The sequence below is a fragment of the Lemur catta genome, chromosome 8 (assembly GCF_020740605.2).
Source record: "Lemur catta isolate mLemCat1 chromosome 8, mLemCat1.pri, whole genome shotgun sequence".
NCBI classification, from domain to species: domain Eukaryota; kingdom Metazoa; phylum Chordata; class Mammalia; order Primates; family Lemuridae; genus Lemur; species Lemur catta.
In genome coordinates, this window is record NC_059135.1 from 6,932,372 (window position 1) to 6,954,743 (window position 22,372).

Below are 22,372 nucleotides of genomic sequence, written 5' to 3' on the forward strand. Positions count from 1 at the left end.
CCCTCTGCACTGAGCCTTACACAAATATCTTTCTAGTGTGTTCCAAGAGAGGGTTTTCTGGTTGAACTCTGAGCTGGGCAACAAATCTAGGCACGCCCCATGTTTCCCCTGGTGAGTTCCATACTGTCAGAGAAACCTCCTCACAGAGTCGGGCAGGCCCGTCCCTCGCCCAGGCCTGAGTGTGGACCAGGCCTGGGTGGGGCGGTGCTCTGAGGGCCTTTGCCATCACACCAAAGGCTGCAGCTCCCCGGCCCCTGCTCGATCCGGCTGGCCTGCTCCTGGCCTCAGCCCAGCTCCCTCACTGGCCATGAGGAAGTCGGTGCCTCCATTGCCCAGGGCTCTCTTGGGGCTTCCTCGTGGGTGACAGGTACCCAGGCCTCTAGGCCCCCCTCGGTTTTCACACTGTCCCCTGTGCTCCTCACACCTGGGCCCACCTTCTCCCCTCAGTTCATGGTGGGGTTGGCCAAGGTTCAGTTCGGGCATCTCCCTCCCTGGCTCCACAGTACTGCGGCTGATTCTAGCACAGACACATCACTGCATCTTGACCATCTTTCTCTTGAGACCAGTTTTCCTCTGCAGACCACAGGCCTTGGGGCTGGGAGGATGTGGGGGACACCTGGCCTCGTCCATCTTTGTATTTCAGAGCTTGGGAGCACATGTAGGAGCTGATGAAATGTTTGGGGGAATAAATGAGGTATTTCAGAGGTAAGATTTGCCTGTTGCTCCACGGAAAATGCTGAGTGAGAAACAAGACCTGTTTTGGGGGTGGAAGCAGAGTCCCTTAGCAATAAGGGGCTAAGAGTGGCAGTTACAGCTCCTGCAGCTTCCCTTCAGCTTGTCCCTGTTGGACCACAGGCACACAAACTTGGCAGACAGAACCTAAGACAGCTTCTGCTGGCCTGATGGGACACCCTACATTTGCCCTCATTAGTCTTTCCAGCCTATAGATGGTTAGCACTTAAATTCAACACAGGGGACCGTGTGACTGGGACTCATTTGTTGGTTACCTAATGAATGAACGAATACTCTTGTCCAAGGGCAGCCTGCCTCACTGTAAACACAAAACCCAGCAGATTTAAAAGAAAAACCCTCTTCTCCTGGGCTGTGTCCACTGAACTAACACTTGTCTTATCACCCCCGGGGACACTGCACGCTGAGTCTGGCAGAACTCTTCACTAGTGCTGTGACTTTTAAAATACTGACACACAGCTTTATGAACTAGGTTCAGAGTGGTTTAAATGGATATGTTCCCACCCCGAGCACTCTGGGCTTCCCCAATCTCTTCACGTACCGGCCCCAGGTGACACTGAGGCCCCTGCTCTACTCTCTGTGCTCCACCCACAGGAAGGGGTGGGCAGGGCGAGCCAGGCGACTGCTGGGTTTCGTACTCACCCCTACACTGCATCTCTGGCTGCTAAAAGCTCTCACATGTACCCTGTGTGAAGACTGTGGCCCTTTCCCGGGTGCCACCCTCAGTCCACCTTAAAACCAAGACGGAAACAATCTGGATTAGGCCCTAAATCCCTCCAGGTGAGCTGGGTCAATGGTGAGTCAGATGTCAGGGCCAGAGGATACCAAAGCCTGACTGGACCTGAGAGCTCCACCTCCCTGAGCTGCCACTCTGCGTGCCAAGCTCATCTTGTATGGCATCCAGGGTACAAAGAGAAACCCTGCTTAGCCAGCATGTAGCGATGCTCTAAGAAAGCTCTTTTGGCATGTGGCATGCTGACCCGCAATGGCCTTCCGGGAGCTTCGTCACAGTAGGCCAGGCCAAGCCTGCGCAGCCATGGAAGACTTGGAGGACCAGATCGTCTCCTTCAGGCTGCCCTCAGGTGAGAACTGCTTTTCCTGGCAGAGACCACAGCACCCAGGGTTCTTCGGCCTCGCCCAGCACCCTGGCAGGGCCCTGTGTGGTCCCCTGGACTGTGGCTGTCCTCTCCAACCAGGCCTCTCGTCTCTCCTATGCAACCATTGAGAAGGGAGAGGAACTGTGCTCTCTGGTTAAGGATTTTTAAGCCCGTCCATTTACCAGCAAATCTTTGTGAAACCCAAGCCCAGTTCTTCATGTGCCACATTTCCACAGAAGAACTGTCAAATGGTTATTTGCAGTGACAGAAGGAGTTGGCTGCTGGTTTCACCAGGACATGCTTATAGGCAGCATGCAGCTCAGGGTGTGTGTCCACTGCACACCAGCCTCACAGAGACTGCCCAGGAATGGCCCAGCCAGCCATGTGAGAGCAGGTGACGCTGTCCCTGCTAGGTGCAGAGGCAAGCAGTGTTTAGTGCTCTGGCACCAAGAGTTCTGAGAAAGGTGTGGCCGTGGCCACTGCGCTCAAGGAATGTGTACAGAGGAGACTCACCCACCCACATGCTCTATCTGGGAATGTTCCTGGGGCTCTAGAGAGATGGGGGAGGGGGAGGGAGAGCTGTTCTCCTTCTACCCGTGACCCTTAGAGCGTCCCTCTTACTCCAACAAAGCCTGAAATGACAACACAGACTCTTGGGGAGGCAGCTTTCAACTCTGCTCGGCTCTCCAGGGCTTGGCCAGGCCCCTTCTCTCCTGGCTTCTATCCCGTGACCCACCCGACCACCTTCTCACGGGGCACCTGCCTCCCCTTGGGTGGGCTGGGGCTCCCAGGTCTTCCCCCTGCAGGCCCCATGCTGACGCCCCGCCGAGAGAAGCAGAGAAACAGCACACGGGCACCATGCACACTGGCCTTCCCACATGGGGCGGGCGTGGCCCCGGGAGCCTGCTCCCTGAGTCCTTTGCTCAAATCCCCATGGCCTCTGCTGACCCCCGCATGCGTGTCGTGCCACATGCCTGTCTTCCTCAATGGGCGTGGACTTCAGAGGGGCGGGTTTTCTCACCCCCACGCTCACTGCCCTGCCGGGCACCCGCAGCTGTCCAGTACCGGCTGCTAGGCGAGCAGGGGAATGGTGCTGACGTCTGGGGCAGGACGCACTGGGCAGAGGTGCTCCTCCAGCCATGAGGCACTTGGGTAGAACTTCTCAGGGCCCTTCCTCGCTCTCTGAGGAATTTCCTAGGGTGGCTTGCGAAGTTTGACAGTGGGAAAGGACTGGATATAAGGGCTTCCTAAACATTCCTGCAGTTCCCCTGGCTTCAGCCCAGCTTTGTCAGGGCTCTGGCCAGCACTGGCCTGAGGGGCTTCTCTGTTGTGGACTGGTGGCTTCACTCTGTACAGAGCCCACGAGGCAGCAACAGCTTGCCAGGGTCCTTGTCTGGTTAGTCAGCAGGGAAGGGTAGGGGGTCATCAACCACACCTCAGCTGGGTCACCTCAGCTGGCTACTCAACCTCTCTGATCTCTACTGTCTCCCTCACAGGGTTATTCTAGTGAGGATAAATGAGATAAACTCTGTTGAACACATTATCTGAGGGCCTGGCACATTGTTAAGTATTCCATAAATATTAATTATTAGTATTATGAAAACCCTCTGCACTAAATTAAGGTGATAAGAGTCCGGTGTTATTAAAAACAGAAGAACGTGAGGAACACAGAACACGAGGGAAGAAGAGCAAATAACACGTGCTCCCAGGAGATGCTCGCTCGGCATCTGGGCACCTCTGGTGTTCCCGACGCCCTGTTGGGGCCGGCATACGGACACTGTCCTTACTCTTGGGCATAGGGAATCAGACTGACACACACTCACTCCCGGGTCCCCACCTCCTGTCAGAATTTTATTAGCGTCATAAACTGGCTCTTTCCTCAGCGCCTATCGACTGAGCATCACTCCAGGGTGACAGATCCCTCAGAGGCTCTGAGAAAAGCCTCCTCACCTGCGTTCTCCACCCTCTGCCCACCAAAATGTTCACATTCCACTGCGAGTTCATGGACTGTCCACGGGTCACAAAGCCAGGGGTGACAGCCTGTCTCGCAGGGCACACAGCAAGGTGCTGGGTTCTGAGGAGACACAGTGGGAGAGGACTAGATATAAGGGCTTGACGACGTGAGAGTTAAGCTTGGTGACACCAGCATCTAGGAAAAACGCCTAAGGAATGAAAAGTTCCCTCTGCTTCAAGAACAGAACACTGAAAAATCACAATGATGGTTTCCCAGAAGATTTATTAAAAAGACGGTAACCAGCTAACTGTTCTTTTATCTATACTGAAGGCTAATGAGAGGAAATAGATTCAGGTTAAACTGGAGAGGTACTAGAACTAAGGGAGAACTCCTAATTTAAAAAACACACCCAACAATTCCGTCAATTCAATTTAATAAGCACAACATCTCGCCGACGCACCCCACGCAATCTCCCGTCTTTGAGACGCGGTGCGGGGCCGGGAACCAGGCACAGCCAAGGCGGGTGCGCAGCCCACGGTGCCCTCCCGCCTGCCAGGGCAGCCCCGGCACTGCGCTCACAGCCCTTCCTCCCACTGAACGCGAACTCTGCGCGGCCCGCCTCGGCTTCCTAACGGGTTCCAGTCTGCAAAGCTCACGCTCAGCGAGGGCTGGAGACGGTGCTAGAGGCTTCTGGTCCGCAGTGGGGAAGAGACCACTGGCCCTGACTGCAAAGGTGGGGATGAGGACAGACGGGGCAGGGCCTCAGTGAAGTTGAGTGAAGACATGGCACTGTGTGGACAGCTAGTGAAGAGGCAAATGTCACTGCAGACCCCAAAGACTTTTATATCACAGTATCAACATTTCAGATAATCCTAAACTACTAAAAAAGGGCTATGTTATGTCCAGTTGACACCATTAAAGTAAGGTATATAAATTTAAGGAGAAAAGTTTTTGTCACTTGGAAGGATAAATCTTCTTCCAGGTTAAAACATGGTTCTACAGAATAATTCACTCCTTATTATTCTAGATAGCCCAAACTTTAATGTATTTACATCACGATCACAGCAGGGCTCCCGGGCAACCAGGGAAGGGAGAGCTGAAGGGTGGGGGTGGTGTCTTCAGCTGACTTCAGAATCTGAGTGCTCTAGTCAGCCTTCAGCTCCAGGACGGTGACAGCTGGGTCCCCAACCCCAAGAGATGAGCCATGTCCTCTGTTGTCTCTGCCCACTCATCATAGTCCACTGTCACATTTGGTACCTACCCCCTACCAGCCATCCTGGGCTTGGAGGGTGGACCCATGTCTTGCCCACCGTTGGGGCAGGTGTGGGGTCACATGGGGTCAGCCTGGGGGTAGCCCAAAGTCAGTAGGGTGATAGATGTTCTTTATCTCAGCCAGGCCTTACTGTGCTGGGTTTGCAAAGCAGCAGCGGAAGTTGGCCACTTCCTCTCACTTAACTCAATGGGCCTGGGCTTGGCACTTGCTCTGAGTCACTGTGAGACCTTTTCCCAGCTGGATGCCCCACTGGAGCAGCATCCCCAGAACAGACAGTAAATGTGTTCAATTCTTCTTCAATAAACAAAGCAGCTGCTAAGTGATTTATGTCCATTGATAGCCTCTGTCTGTCATTGAGCACAGCAATTCCTTCAGGCTCTGGAGGCTTCCTGCCCAACCTCCAAGAAAAAGCCACAATGCCCCAGAGAGCTGGGAGTGGCAGTGAAGACAGGTCAGAAACACTTCCCCACAGAGAGCACAGCCAAAAGCTGAGAGAGCCAAGCACGTTCTGGTCTCCTGCCAGGCAGCCACAGGAGGTGACAGCCACGGGCACCTTTCTTCAGGCTCAGACCCAACACGCAATCCTGTGGCCTGTTTCTTTTACGGGCTGACCTCCTTGAGAGTGTCTCAGGCTTCTGTGGCCTGGGCCTGGGCTCTAGGCTTCCAGGTACCCAAGAAAGGGTATTTATGGCAGAGGCATTTGCCACTTGAAATATCTGAATATGCCCTAGAGTCTGGCACAGCACATGGGTATGGAGGGGGCTGGAGGCACTTGTCCCTCCTGCCAGGAACCGAGTGGCCCTGTTCATCACACGAGATCTAGCCTGAATATCACAGCCTCTGCCAGAGCTCCTTCAAGTCTTGGAAAGGGACAAGCCTTTGAAAGGGACAAGGTTCCTTGGCTTTAAAAAGTGGCCAGCTGAACCAACACCTTATAAAGGCTAGCCTTGAAAGGACCAGAGAGCAGTCTTCCTCTGGGGATGCAAAATTATGGACAAATACCCTGAGGCGCAGAGAAAGAGACATGGGTCATGCCGGGAAATTCTGGAAAAGGTATGGCTGTGGCAGGTATCTACACTGGGAAAACAAAAATGCTAATTCTCACCACCCTCAGTGCTAAGAACATGTCACCGTGCGCTATGCATCTGGAAAAATGACTGAATAGCTCCAAGTCACACCGGATTGTTGCAGCCCAGAGGCTCCCCAGAGTGGAGAGAACTGCAGGCCATCACAAGAAGATGAGTAAAGGGAATGGCCAAGTGACACAGAGGAAATCTAACTCAAGAAAGAAAACGAGGTATCTGCTTAATGTAGTTCTGTGTTAAATCAACCAAGAAAACATTCACTCTCTTTTATAAGGTCTTTGAGAGTTTTAAAGTATTCACTTTCGAGAGTTTCTGGTGTCCTAGAATTTTCTGTCTTGTGGGGAAATCTCTTGGGTCATTTTGGGTAGTTATTTGGGCTGCAAAACGAGGGGTATGAGGATAACAGGGAACATTTCCAGGCCCAAGGAGCTCCTTCCAGCCCCAGGGCCCTGAGGCCTCCAGGGTCTGTTTGATTCAAGTCTTACCTTCTCTGCACTATTCATTCTTCTGAGTCTCAGCAGAGAAAGGGTCCGTGTACCTGCACAGGGCTCATCATCCTCAAACTGGCACAGCTGAGACTACAAAGGGCTTACAGATACAGGCTCCACCCTGCAGTCTGAGCGGCCTGACCGCGAGGAAAGCCCTCAATCCCCACCTCCCACCACTAGACAACAGGAGACAGGATGGCAGCAGAGACTAGGGACGGCCCTGCCCTGCACCTGGGCTCATGGGCGGCTCAACCAGGTAGCTGAGCAGAGATGCCGGTGTAGCCCTTTAAGGTCACAGGCAGGCATAGAGGGATCCTTTCTGCTTGAGACTCCTGGCTTCCATGGCCACAGAAATCAGAGAAAGGTGGGATGGGGCAGATGATAGGGATACGAGGAGATTTGTGGGAGGGGGTTAATGGGGAAAGGAAAAGATGCTAAATGTACCTGTGAGGTAGTTTAGCAACTCTTCTCTTGGACATCTGTGACAAAAGTAGCATTTTTGTAACCCTGGGGGTTACACATTCAATATTATCAGTGAAGAGTAAGAACCTCCTGGGCTCTGGAGTTCGACAGATCTGTTTGAATTCTTGTTCAAGCTCCTTTTTAAAATGGACAAGGCAAAACCTCCCTCATAAGGTTAAAATACAAGGAGTAACAGTCTTGTGATAAACATTAGCTCCTTTTCTCTTAAATAAAAATCAGATTCCATTTGCCTAGCTCCTAGCCCACAAACCACCACTGAAAACTTAAGAGTGTTCCCAAATTGAAAACTCATCTTGGAGAAAAATCAAATAAAGTGTACACTGAAGGGAATGCCAGTAAAAATTTTCATAATCTAAAAGCGAGTTTGTGGTAAAAACTCTTCTCTCTGAGATCAGGAACAAGACATGGATACCTGCTGTCATTACTTCCATGAAACTGTACAGTGCAATAAGACAAGAAAAAGAAATACATGATACGAGAATTGGAAAGGAAAAATTAAAACTGTCATTATTTGCAGATGACATGACTTAGGTATATAGACAATCAAAAAGAATCTATGAATTATTTAAATCTAATAAATCTAGCAAGGTCACTAGAACACAAGATAGATAAAAATAAATTATATTAATATTTCCTTATATCAGCCACAAAGAGAAAACGAAATTTATAAATACTACTTAAAATAATGCCACAAATCAAATACCTAAGAGTAAATCTAATGAAAGATGAATGACACTGTTACACTGAAAATTATAAAATATTATTGAGAAAAATTAAAGGAGATCTAAATAGAGGGATATATCATGTTTGTGGAGAAGACTCAATAATATAAAAGTGTCAAATTTCCCCAAATTTAGTTATAGATTCAAAGTGATCTCAATGTAAATTCTAGCACGTTTGTGTGTAAGTATGTGGCAACTGACAGTCTGAGTCTAAAATTTATATGGAAATGGAAAGGGCCAAGAATAGCCTAAGAGTTCTTTGTAGAAGAAGAGCAAGGTGGAAAGTCTAGCTTTACTGGATATGAAGATTTTTGTAAAGGTACAAAAATCAAGACAATGTGGTATTGGCACAATAACAGATAATTAGACCAGTGAAATAGAATAGAGTATGGAAACAGACCAGCACAGATACGGGCACTTTGTTTTTGACAAAGGCGGTACTACTGTGAAGTGGAGGGAAAAGTCTTTTCAATTACTGACCCTGGGTCAATAGATATCCATGTGGAAAAAAAATGGAACTTGCTGTACCATAGTAAAAAATTAATTCTGAGTAGATTCTTCTAGAAGATAATATAGGAACATGTCTTTATGATTTTGATATAGGCAAAGATTTCTTAAATGGGATACAAAAGCATTTAATCATGAAGAAAAAATGGAAACATTGAACTTCTCTTCATCAAAACAACACCAGAGAGAGTAAAAAAGCAAACTACTAAGTGGAAGAAGATATTTGCAACATGTATAATTAACAAAGGACTCATATCCAGAACAGAGAGGACTATAAATCAAAAAGAAAAACAGAAAACCTAGTAGAAAAATAGGCAAGAAATCTGAAAAGGCACGTTACTGAATGGCCAATAAGCAGATGAACTCTCATACATTGCTGGTGGAATTACAGATGATTCAGCAATTTCACTGCTAGGTATATGCTCCATGCATATGTGCACCAAAAGACATGTATGAGCAGAATTATTTATAACTCCAAATTGGAAGCAACTCAAATGTTGACTGAATTTATGCAGATTGGATAATTGATGAATGGACTATAGGCAGATGCAACAGCAAAGAAGAACTCTCACAAACATAGTGCTGAAAGAAAAAGTCAGACACAAAAGAGAATATACTGAATGGTTACATTTATATCAAGTTCGAAGCCAGGCAAAACTAATCAATCTACAATGCTGGTTTCCTTTTGGGAGCAGAGAGGGGCACATGGGTGGCTCCTGGGGGCTGTAATATTCTATTTCTTGACCTGGGTGTGTTCACTTTCTAATACTCCCTTGAACTGGATACTTACGATTTGTACATTTTTCTCAATGCATGTCATAATTCCAAAATAAGTTTTAGAAAGCGAGCTTATTATAAAAGTCTATTTTCTAGCATGTGCACTATGGAAGAAAATAGTGGAATGAATAAGTTGCACTACACACTGAGACAGGGACCAGTGTGCCTGTGGTCTGCACTGATACGGCTGCAGCTGGTCTGCCCATTTTTGTCCATATTTCCTTGCTCTGATCATCTCTGCACTCAGAAAGCCGGTAAGAGCAGAGGGTTAGTGATTTCTACGAAGGGCTGAGTACGATGGCTCACAGCAGGGAAACCACTGCTGAGGCAATTCCTCCTTCCCCAGTTTTCCCAGTAGGTGGGGAAAGGGTCCTGACTTCACGCAGATGATAAAGACTCCTCCTTGCCCGCTGTGGGTCCAGTACATGTGCAGGAGAGTGGGCAACTGTAACCCCAGAGGTGATGTACGAACACGGCAGGCAGCTGTGCAGCCCCAGGCCTTGCTGCTCTCCCTACCCTTGGACCTAGGGCAACTCAGCACCACTTCTGTGTAGCTGTTCTGAGACCCCACGCCTGCTGGCATCACACGGTTGACGCATATTCCAGGGAGAAGCCTGCTCACTTGACCTTTTATGTACAGCTTGATCTTGGAAAGGGCACCTCTCAGGGATCAGTTTCCCTCTCTCTAAAATGGGAGCATTCACACCTTCCTCTTCTTGTAGAGAAAACTGAGGTTAAATGAAACACTGCAGTTTTTTTTGTTTCTTTGTTTTGAGACAGGGTCCTGCTCTGTTGCCTGGGTTAGAGTGCAATGGTGTCATACGTCACTGCAGCCTCAAACTCCTGGGCTCAAGTGGTCCTCCTGCCTCCGCCTCCCAAGTAGTTGGGACTACAGTTGCGCATCACCATGCCCAGCTATTTTTTTCTATTTTTTATAGAGCCAGGATCTTGCTCTTACACAGGCTGGTCTCAAACTCCTGACCTCAAGTGATCCTCCCGCCTCAGCCTCCCAGAGTGCTAGGATTACAGGCATGAGTCACTGCGCCTGGTCTAATTTTTAAAAAAAAATTTTTGTAGAGATGGGGTCTTGAACTCTTGGCTTTGTTATCCTCCCGCCTCGGCCTCCCAAAGTGCTAGGATTACAGGTGTGAGCCACCGTACACAGCTAAAACACTGCATCTTGACACCCAGGTATCATGATTGCTGTTACATAGAGTGAGGTGACAGGAGACAAGGGTCCCTCTGTGTGGGTGAACAGCGAAGCGATATGCCCTTTGCTGAGCACCACCTCCGAGGCCAGCAATGGGAACAGGAGTTGCGTCTGCATCATGCTGATGCCAAACACTACCGGCTGTGATGGAACACAGTGAGCTCACACCTGCACTGAGAGTGGCCAACTCCCACATGCAGGTTGCAGCTGCAGGCCTGCTCCCATGAGGTCACTTCTGGCACCTCTCTGGCTGCATTGCCTCCAACTTGCCCCGAACCCCTCCTCTCTCGTGATTTCCAGCTCCTCTTTCTCCTACACGGAGGTTTCACCAGGGAACAAGAAAGGCCTTCATTCTAACCTGGCAGTGTCTGTGGGAGGCCTGGAGGCTTTTACCCTCTGTAATGAATGGCATCAGTTCAACGTGCAGACAGAAAGTGTCATTTCCAAAGTACTGGGAAGTGTTGGTGCTGGTCTGAAGTTGTCAGGACTGCTGGGAAATATTCTCTCTACTTATTTAGGGTGAAGGAAGAGAAAAAGACCAAGCAGAGGAAGAAACGAATTAAATGTGGGACTTGATCCAGGAACCTCCTGTTCTCTCTCTCTCCTCCCCAAGTGTGGCAGGAGGAAAAGGCACCATTTAGATCTCCTGCCACTGGCAATGGCCCCACTGCAGGTGCTCCGATCTACCACTGCACCTGTCCTGCAGCCGCCCTTCCTGTGAGCACACCTCTGGGTCCTGATGCAGGACGGGTCCTGCGTGATGTCAGGTTCCTCCAACAAGCAACTTCGGCCTTGGCTCAAGGACTTCCACCGGTGAATCTTGCTTAAAACTAGGCCACAGCCTGAGACTCTCCCCACCCAGCCCTCCTTCCTTCCCCGACTCCTTCACAGGGGTCAGATTCGTCTCAAGGCCCAAAAGCGCCCTCTGCCTTCTCCTGCTCTCTCCCCGCTCACCCTTCACAGGTGTTTTCCTCCACACATCTCTTGCCATCAGTCCTGCCTCGGCATCTGCTTTTCGGCAGGCCTGAACTGACACGAGGGGCTGGACGGGTTCTGAGAAGAGAGGCAGAAAGCTGGAGTTTGGGGAATAGCTCACTCACTATCTGGGGGCAGAGGGGATGCTCTTCTGAATGGAACGTGGGCATGGACAGGCCCTGGCACACAGCAGTAGCCCAAATGCTCAAAGATTCACCAGTACGAGGACTGTGGAGTGGGCTGGCTGCTCCAAAGTGAGTGCTGCTCTGCACAAGGCTCCTGGCAAACTGGGGGCCCCCGACAAGCAGCAAGGCCCCGTGTGAGAGCAGAGGGCCTCTGTGGCCTGCCCTTCCTGGAGAGGCAAGCCCTGCCCCCATGCTGGAAGACATCAGGGGTCTGTCCCCTTCAGGGGCATCCCCACCTCCTTTCTGGGCTGCCAGGCCCATAACTAGGGTCAAATGCCAGTCCAGTCCAGCTGGCGATGTGCTGGGCCTGGAAAGCCCAGGGAGGAAAAAGAGGGAGGGAGGAAAAAGATTATACACACAAAGAGTGAGAAGAATTAGCTGGCAAGATTTGAGGGGCTTGATCAAGGGGCCAGGAAATAAGACTGGATGAGCAAGAAGTCACTGATTCAGGGGTGTTCTCCTGGCATTAGGATTTAACAACCTGGCAGAGCTTCTAGGGGAGGGGCAGACTCGCTGCTGGGGTGGACCTTAGCAGCCCGGAGAGAGCGATGCCCGGGGCCGAGAGAAGGCTGAGCCCACACTGCCCGGGCAGCCAGCAGAGAAGGGGCTGAAGAGGCTTTGGGACGGGTCATGGAACGAATGTATGACTTGAGTCCAGGAGGCGAGCAGAGAGAGGCCTATGTTCTTGGGGTGGGGGGCCCAGGACTCCCCTTTACCAAGGTCATGAGAAACATGCTGGTAAGAGGTACGCCAGCACGGCAAGGAGTTCAGTGTGGCTCTCCTCTGCAGGCCAGAGAGGACAGCAGGAGAGGGTGTCACACAGCTAGGTGCACTGACACCCATGAGGATGATGGAGCTTGTGGGGGCAGAGGCTGGGGTGCCAGGGCCAGGGTCCCTCCGAACTACCAGTGATGGCTGCTGCCAGGATTCTTCGGACTCCCTGAGCCTAGGGACCAGCAGATGAGCAGAGTAGGAGTCATGGGGGAGGGGTGGGTAACTGATCAGTGGAGGGGCCTGGAGGGAAGGGTATGGAACCCAGGGACCTCCGGGTACTCCCTGCACTGCTGTAACCATGAGCAGACACAGACATGTGTGTCACCCTAGCCAGCAGAATACGAGCCAAGGGCACAGAAACCTCAGCGATAAAGGTTCGGGTCATACCACTAGCTGGCTGTAGAGACCTGCTGAGGTTCCAGTTGAGGGTGAGAAGAATTTAGGATGGGCAGTGGAGGATGGGGAGGACGAGGACCGTTGGGGCTCCAAGTCCCAACACAGCAACCGAGGTGACAGTCTGTTCCACTAACTTTTCTTTTCTTTTCTTTCTTTTCTTCTCTCCCTCCGTCCCTCCCCCCTTCCCTCCCTCCCTCCCTCCCCACTTCCCTCCCTCCCTCCCTCCCCACTTCCCTCCCTTCCTCCCTCCCTCTCTCTCTCTCTCTTTCTTTTTTGAGATAGGGTCTCATTCTGTCGCCTGAGCTGGAGTACAGTGGTGTGGTCATAGCACACTGCAACTTCAAACTCCTGGGTTCAAGTGACAAGTGATCTTCCTGCCTCAGCCTCCCAAGTCGCTGGGACTACAAGTGTGTGCCACCACACCCGGCTAATTTTTTTCTTTTTTTGGTAGAGACGGGGTCTTGCTGTGTTGCTCAGGCTGGTCTCGAACTCCTTGCCTCAAACAATCCTCCCACCTCAGCCTCCCAAAGTGCTAAGATTATAGGCGTGAGCCACCATGGCCAGCCAACTTCTCTTTTCTAAGCACCTCCTTGCTAAGAAAGGCCACAGGAATGGACGAATAGATCTGTGCAGTGTGAGGAGTGGGCCAGGGCCACAATGAGAAGCCCCCTCCAGTTCAGACCTCCTGCTGTGGGAGCGAAAGTAACACATGGCACCAGTTCCTGGCCCTCTGCTCCCCGGCATAGGCATGGTGAGGGGCCTAAGAAATCTCATATGACTCAGTTCTGGCCACTGCATGCTTGGGCCAGCCCCGCTGCCCCTGGCCCTCTCCTTCACGGGGATCAGGCAGGGCCCGCCCATGTGTCCTCCCCTCACCCTTCACAGGCCTTTCCCTCAACATATCCCACATCCATTAATCCTACTCGGAGTCCACTTGTCAGTGGACCCAAACTAATGCATCACATCTTCCATGACGAAAACAGAACAGCAGAAAGGAACTGCAGGGTGATTTTAGGGTTGGTTCTCTGGGTGTGTTCTGCACGTCTGGAGCGTGTGCTCTGAGACACACTCAACCAAACAGCCTGATCCCCTGTGGGCAGGGGCTTATTGGGAAGCTCTTAGGTCCAGAGAGAACTATGTGCTCAGGGGCTGGGGCAAAGAATCCAGCTGAGCTTGCAGGGTCTTAGAGCCCCACCCAAGCCCTGACTGGTACCAGGCAGGCCAGTGACCTGAGCTACCAAGCACCCGTGGGCTGGGGAGAGGACACCCAGCCCAGAGCTGCCCAGTCCTCTGGAAGGCCGTGGTGGTGCCACCCTTCAGGGCAGGCTTATGAATGTGGCAGACACTCAGTTGAGGGAAATTATCCCCCAGGGAAGCTCTCTCTCATACCACTAGAGGCTGGCTAGTAGTTTTGATGTTACATGTTTCAAGGTGCCAAAATGAGTTAGATAGGCAGAAAAAAAAAATGAAAGATTTCATTGTATTAGTTTAGAGAACTGACCTATGCCAAGAGTAAGATGGACGTAGAGGAGCCGGCTGTGAGGATCAAGAGAGACTCTGGAGAGGTTTGCAGGGACAAATGATCTGCCAGCAGCTGCTGGCCTCAGTTCCCTGGACCCGGGTGAGGCACAACTACCAGTGGGAAGAGGAGAGGGGAGCCCAAAGCTAGGGCCACTCAGGCAGTACTCAGGGCAATCACACCCGATGACTGTGAAGTCTTTACAGGTGACCCAGCCACACCACATGTGTCGCCTCATTCCATTCTCCCACAACCCTGAGGATGTCTCAGTGTCTTCATGCTCCAAATGGATAAGCTGCATCATCGAGTGGGTGGAGACCTGCCATGGAGCAGGACTGGGCTCGTTTAAATTCTGATGACAAGTCAGAAGCTGCCCACCCCATCTGGGATCCACAGGCACCGGAAGCCCCAGAATCTGTCCCACAGAGAGAGCCTCTGCCTCAAGCCGTGCAGGGGAGGTGGGGAGCGTAGAGGCACAGCACGGCTTTGGAGATGCCCGGCCTGGGCACAAGCCAGGCTCTGCACTCAACACTCCGCGACCTCGGCAGGTTAGCCCCTCGGGCTCTCAGTCTTTTCTCTCAATCTGTAAAACTGTGAAAATAACATCCTGCTTGAATGGTTTTAGAACTACAAATAACCTGGGTTGTCCCAAGCCAGTGCTAGTGGGCATGCAGAAGGCGCAGCTCCTATCTCGATTATGCTGCATGGATCACACACTCTAGCTGTCACGAACAAAAGTATAGCCTTGCAATCAAAGTCAGCTTCTACAAGTTAGTCTGACACATTTCTGCTCTTCATAATTATCACTATGTCTCAATAGCCAGCAAAAAATGGTAGGCAGTTGATGTAAATGACTATAATTACTACTATATTTATAGAGTTAAACCAAATTTTTACAGCTTCTCTGCTCTATGTTTTCGTTTTTCAGAATTCATAACCATCCAAGGAGACAGTTTTCCCCGGTATCATGTATGATTTAATCCCACAACAAATGAAAAGACAAAGTTGGAAAGAGATTTGACTCCCCAGTAGCCACGCTCCCTCTCTTCCTAAAGAAGGAAATCAGGCTCCTGCCTTCCCTCCATCAAGCATTAGTTGCCAGGTACTGGATGAGGCACTAGGGTACTGGAATGACCAAATCAAGGCCCTGACCTCAAAAGCACTCAGCCTAGCAGAGGAAGCCAACAAGTAAGCCGTGAGTGAAACGCTGACAGGAGAGCAGGCAGGTGTGGCACAGGGCCACGGGGAAGGCACTGGGAAGATCCTGCTTTGGCAATGCCTGTCAGGGCTGTGGAGTGGCTTCCCAGAAGCAGTAACTCTTAGTGGTAGAAGGAGAAGTAGGGGTCAGTCAGATGGGTGGAGAGGGGGTGGTGGGGAAGAGGGGTGTTTTAGAAACAGGAAATGGCGTGGTCACGCAGAGACACACCGTGAGCCCAGGAGGCTCGCGGTGCTCTGGCGAGGGATGGCACGTGCGGGTGCTGGGGCAGGAGGAGAGGATGGGTCCCTAACGCAGGCAGGCAGGGCTGGATCACAGAGTGGCCCTGGTGGCGAGGGGTGGCCAGTCCCTTCTGCTAGCCCGTGGGCCTCTGACGGCAGCATCAGTGTTCATTCAGCTCTGTAACCCCAGGGCTGAGTACTGGCTCATAGCAGAAACTCTCTATACATTTGTTGAATGAGTGAATAATCAGACTTGCATTTTAAAAAGTTTATTCAGACTCTGGTTCTGACAAGATGGTAAACTAAACCGATGTAGAGCTCTTTCCCAAAACAAACACAGAGACATGATGGATAAAATATACCAAAAGAATAATTTAAATACATAATTGAGCTCAAAAAATGATGGTAAAATTCCCAGATGCTTGAAATGAAAAGGAAACTAAGTCAGAGCTGTATTCTTTACCACGGCAACTAGGGATTGGGAATATCAGACTTCGATATAATTACAGGAGCTGAGGTTTTAATGCCCACGGGAGGCAGAAGACCTGGCTAAGCAACTGGAACTGAGACCCTCCCCCTTCACATAAAGCCAGGATCCAAGGAGGCTATTGGTCTTTTAACAAGGAACTAGGAATACCTTTCTTACAGCTCAGAGAAATGTCTGTAATGGCACAGAGCATGGGCATCTCCTGTAAGAAGTGGAGGTCCCAGGCCCACGGTGCACGTGGGTGTGGAGTCTGAGCACACACTACCCAGGTGCTGGACTCCTAAGCCAAGTTGTTAACATCCAAACTAGCAGGACCTATGAAACTCCCAGGGTACGGTCCTGGCAGAACAAATGCAAAAGCAATGAAAGAATCCACAACCCATGGGATACAGAACTCCCACAGTGAAGAACCCTGCTTAAGACGACCCTATGAGAAAAAATAACAAACCACATGAGGAATTAACCACATAAAGGTGAGTCCATACGCACAAGAAATGGGAGAATTGGCACTCTCAGAATTAGAACTAAAACACACTGAACAACTTGAAAGAGGTTATAAAATAAATATAATCAAAATAAATAGAAATAAAAAGAAACAATAGATATCATAATGAAAGACTAGGGCACTGAAAAATAAAAATAAAAAATAACAGGCCGATTTTTAAAAGCACCAAATAGTACTTCTGAAAATTAAAAATAAAAACTCAACATTCATATTGGGAAGGGATATTAAACAGCACATTACAAACTGCAGATTAAACTTAGATACTTTTGAGGAAGTTTCCTAGAATGCAGCACTGGCAGTAAAGAGATGGAAAAAAGAGAGGAAAGATGAAATAAGATGGTGAGTTTCTAACAGGAGTTCCAGAAGGACAGAATCAAAGAGATAATAGATAAGAATTTCCAAATGAGAACTGAGTCCTAAACAATATAAAATAAAAATGAAAGCACTCAGACATAATGTAGTAAAACTGTAGAACACTAAAGACAAAAGTAAGGTCTCCAAAGCAGCCAGAATGAAAAGACATATTAATACAACACCCGCGGAGGCTGCAGAGAGCAGAGACTGGAGGTGAGCCAGCGGACGGCAGAGAGAACAGTTTGCTCCATGGTGCCACGGGTCGGGCAGTGAGGAGGAGGGTGGCAGTGGAGGTGGAGAGAAGGTAGCCTTTCGACAAAGTTCTCTGTCTGTGAAGGTCACCAGTCCCACACAGCTGCTCCAGTCAGAAGCAGTCAGCTTCCTCATTGTTGCCTCCCCAGCACTCGATTCTCCCCACTGCCACGGCGCACATCACCCCAGACGGAGCCGCAGTGTATTCTGCTACGTAGACAAACCACTTGAGGGCATGACCCGGGTCTAATTTCTCTTTGCCCCGCTAGGGTCTAGCATAACACATTGTATAGAGCAGGGACTTACATTTAACTGAATTCTCATAAATATTCACTCTTCTAGGCCTTGTTCCTTGCCCCATGAAGAGATCACCAGACATTAATTTGAGAAAAATGACTCTCAATTAGTCCTTGATTTATTGGATTTAATATTAAAGGTAGGCAAAGTTTTCTGCAACAGAGAAAAAAAGAAGGTGGTCTCTGGGTCCCATGGGTGGTGACTGGTGGTATCTGTTGTGGGTAGGGGGGAGTAAGGTCTTATACCTCTTACATGCAGATCTGAACAGCTTTGGGGAGGCTGACGGAATAATTAGGGGTAGAGAGATTTAATAATCTAACCCAAGGCAAATAGGATGGTTTCTCTCTTTCTAATGACCTCAGGGCTTTAAGAATGTTTACCTGAGAGTTGTGTTTCTAGCCAAGAAGAGACAGCCCAAGAAGATAGACAAGTCCCAGGGCCTGCCTCCCTGGAGCCCAGAGGCAAAGAGTAGCCCCTTTATGTAGAAGGACAACGTGATGACATAGAGCTAAGGATCAGGGCTACCAGCACGTTCTAAGGAAGGAAGCTGATCAGAGAGTGCAGGGAATACAAAAGCAGAGTACCCATTTTCTAGCCCATTCCATTTGAAAGGAAAGACCGTTTGGGAGAACTGTCCAGCAGATCCAGCACTTACTCAGAAGAACATTTTTTGCTGACACAGTGAATCTGACAAACAGAGATGAATACTATAATGATTACAAATTATACTGCAGGGGATACCCTGAAGAGAAAGTCTTTTCAATAATTAGGTGTACCAAACTCATATTCAGCCCAGTTTCTTTCACATGTAGAATCTCATCTCCCTGCTGTTGTTGCCTTCACATTATTTGGCCTGAGACAACATGGGCTCCTTAGGGCCTGGGCTGAATTATCCTCACTTCCTAAATGCCACTAGTATACCAATACTTGGATTCAGGCATTCTAGAGAAAATGACCCTAAAAGGGACAGAGGAACACAGAGCAGAGCCTGGGAAGAGAAGTCATGGTCAGGCTCATGGGGTCCTCCATGCTTCACTTCACAATTCACACGTGGGGAGAGGAGTCTGCCTTTGAACAGAGAGCATCACATACAACTGGGGACTGTCAGGGGCATGTGCCCCAGCCTCTTTCCTAGTCAACACACTGCTAGCTGCAGCCCCGCTGGCACCAGGAAAGGGAGAGGAGAGGCAACCAACACTCCCTGTAAGCGCTCTATTTACCTGGCCGGTGGTGATGCACTTTAACATGATACCCCTGCCACAGAGGTACTATTAGTCCCATTATTTTGAACAAATGATGAAACTTGAGGCTCAGAGAGGTTAGCAAAGTTTTCTAAGGATTGAGAAGGAACCCCAAGTCTGACTCTAAGATAAAAAAGAGAGAGTCAGGGAAAGGGGTCCTTGAGGCATTTGATCACTATACTTTTCTAGTTCATGGCTGCTGATTTCCTACACAAGTGCTTTCCTTGACAGGGCTTTGGGAGCCAAAGCTTAGCTGTATTTACAAGCCCCAAATTCTCTTCTTACATTGCTTGCTCTGATTATATGCTAGGAGCTACAGACAGACCAAGACACAGAGCTAGATTATTTTCTCCTTTCATATTCAAAGACAACTTAAGTTGTTGGCATTGGACATCTGCATGGCTAAGACATGAACTCAAAGGATGGACAGCCAGTGCCCTTCTCCCACTGAACAAAAACTCTGCAACCTTTTATCCAAAGAGCAGAGAGCCAGGCCAGAATTAGTGTTAAAAGACACTTGGTTAAGCTTTCCTATGATTAATTTGCTGGGAATTAGGGGTGCACAATGGCTTACTACAGCATCCTCCTAAAGATAAATTACATAGAATAATAATAATGCGTTGAATGTAATCTAAATGGAGATTTGGTCATGAGGGCACCCAGTAACCTATCTTCTACCCATAACAGAGCAAGAATTCTTTTTTTTTTTTTGAGACAGAGTCTCGCTCTGTTGCCGAGGCTAGAGTGTCGTGGCATCAGCCTAGCTGAGAGCAGCCTCAAACTCCTGGGTTTCAGCAATCTTTCTGTCTCAGCCTCCCGAGTAGCTGGGACTATAGGCATGTGGCACCATGCCCGGCTAATTTTTTTCTATATATTTTTTTAGTTGTCCAGATCATTTCTTTCTCTTTTTAGTAGAGACGGGGTCTCGGTCTTGCTCAGGCTGGTCTCAAACTCCTGACCTCGAGCGATCTTCCCGCCTTGGCCTCTCAGAGGGCTAGGATTACAGGCGTGAGCCACCACACCTGGCCAGAGCAAGAGTTCTTGAGGAAGACATGAGTTTCCATCCTGAAAACTAACATACAGTTCTACTGGCATGTGCCTATTTGTTTCCTTCCACTGGATAAAATTAAGTAGCTTGGACATTTAAACAAGGAGGTCAGAATACATTGTCCTCAAGTCCAGGTTAAGATTGCTCTTCTTACTGACTGACTGGGGTTTCTACGAATAGCGATTAGGAACAATTGTCCTCCACCTGTTCTTTCCCCAGGATACACGTGATAATGTTGACTGCTTCTCACAGATATGGCAAGTTACCTCAAGCAAGTTCCCTAGGCCTCAGCTTCTGCAAATACAACAATAATAAAAGAACACACCTTGGGATGGTATGAGGATTAAATTGGATCAGCAAATGTGAAGTCCCCAGTACTCTGCCTAACAAACAGCAGGTGCTCTATGGTAGTGGCCATCATTATCATTATTGTCATCGTCACCATCAAGGCACATTTCCTGTGCCTCATTTACCACTATTTTCACTGTCTCACAAACAAAAATACATAGTCAAGGAGGCAGTCTTGATGAAGAAAGGAGGTGCTATAAAATTGTGCCAGGTGTCACCTTTCCAACAAGGCCACCAATTTTTTTTTTTTTTTTTTTTTTTTTTAGAGACAGGGTCTCACTGCGTTGCCCAGGCTGGATTCAAACTCCTGGGCTCAAGCGATCCTCCCAGCTCAGCCTCCTGAGTAGCTGGGACCACAGGTGTGTGCCACTGTGTCCGGCTAAGGCTATCAATTTAAATCTGTATAAGTACCCAGAAATCTCCCAACTATAAAATTCACAAGGTAGACAATTGCAACACAACCCAGAAACATAAGTATAGTCAGACAGTAATTAGAGAACTGTGGCAAAAGTCAAAGTCACACAGGGAATCAAATGAGCAAGCACATGACTGGGGACCCAGGGGGATGGGCCTAGAGGGCAGCTGGGGCCTGGAAAGGAAGGGCTGCTGTGGAACATACTCCTAGCACATCACAACTTCTGCACAAGTGCTTCAAGCATACGCGGGGGAAAAGGAACTCTAATGGAAGAAATATTTTTGTGCCAGCTATTTTCTAGTTCAGTTGCAAAAAGTGTGATTCCCGTCCTGACAACCCCTTAGCACGGGAAGCCCAGTGTCAGAAAGCCCATAGGTGCCACTGCTGCACAACACGCGAGGTGACACTCTTTCCCACTGGGTGGCTTACTTGTTACTGTCGCGGTACTCATAGATATGACATCCTTGAGGCAATCCAGTCTCATGGTCCAGAGTAAAAGCAAGCTTTAGCTGAACAGAGAGAGAAGAGAAAGACAAATTTTAGGCAGCATGCTCTTCTCATTCCGATAGCTGAAATGAAAAAAAAAAAAAAATCTAGGAAAGTCACACTCCTTCCAGTCAATGTGTTTGGAAAACCTGAGCCGGCCCGCTGGGAAGAGCCCACACAGTACAGGGACTCTGTCTTCAGAGGATTGTTCCCAGGACTCTACTTGGTCATTCAGCATGAAAACAATACATTTATTTAGTGCCTACTTTGGGCTATAGCTGAGCCAGCTGAGGGGGAAAGAACAGTGACAGCAGCAGAGAGGGGCCTCCCTCATGGTCTTAGAGTCTAGTGGGGACAACGGCAATCAAATAACCACACCAGTGAATATGTATATGTGGGTGAAGCTCCAATTAGAATAGGTTCACCGAAGCAAGAACAAAATCCAGGTTCTATGAAAGTAAATAACTTGACCTAGACAGAATAGGGATGAGGGAGGGCTTCCCTGCGTCAGGAGGAGATGGTCACCTGGACTGCGGGGAGGAGGGAGAGGGGGCGGAGAGGGTCCTCCTCAGCAGAGAGCACAACACATACAGAGGTCCTAGGGCAGGAGCTGCAGGAACTGAAGGACGGCAGGTGAAGCTGGACCCTGACAGATCCAGGGACATGGTAGGTGGTGACACTGGGGAGGACGATTGGGCAGAAGACGCAGGGCCTTCTTGGCCACACTGGAATTTCTGGCTTTAAAAGCAAAGGAGGCCGGGCGCGGTGGCTCACGCCTGTAATCCTAGCACTCTGGGAGGCCGAGTCAGGTGGATCGCTCAAGGTCAGGAGTTTGAGACCAGCCTGAGCAAGAGTGAAACCCCATCTCTACTAAAAATAGAAAGAAATTATCTGGCCAACTAAAATATATATAGCAAAAATTAGCCAGGCATGGTGGCGCATGCCTGTAGTCCCAGCTACTTGGGAGGCTGAGGCAGTAGGATCGCTTAAGCCCAGGAGTCTGAGGTTGCTGTGAGCTAGGCTGACGCCACAGCACTCACTCTAGCCCGGGCAACAAAGCGAGACTCTGTCTCAAAAAAAAAAAAAAAAAAGAAAAAGAAAAGGAAGGGGCAGATGAGGCAATCCGAGCTCCCTTTCAGCAAGATCCCTCCGGCTACAGCGTAGACCACAGTGGACCTTGGGGCAGAGAACAGAAGTAGGAGCCTGCAGGAGGCAGCCGCGAAGGAGTCAGGCAGTGGCCACAGGGCTGGAACAGGAGGGAGGGTGGGCAGGCAAGCTGGAGAGACAGGGACAATTTGAAATATATT

At 49.4% G+C, this 22,372-nt stretch overlaps 1 protein-coding gene across 4 annotated transcripts in view; it reads right to left on the bottom strand.

Moving 5' to 3' along the window:
* DIS3L2 (DIS3 like 3'-5' exoribonuclease 2) overlaps positions 1-22,372 on the bottom strand; it is a 307,510-nt gene that overhangs the window by 17,761 nt on the left and 267,377 nt on the right. For all 4 annotated transcript variants that reach the window (XM_045559637.1, XM_045559638.1, XM_045559640.1 and 1 more), the window contains one exon: positions 21,009-21,088. In XM_045559637.1, the coding sequence (XP_045415593.1) occupies positions 21,009-21,088 (80 nt within the window). The remainder of the gene's footprint in view (positions 1-21,008; positions 21,089-22,372) is intronic.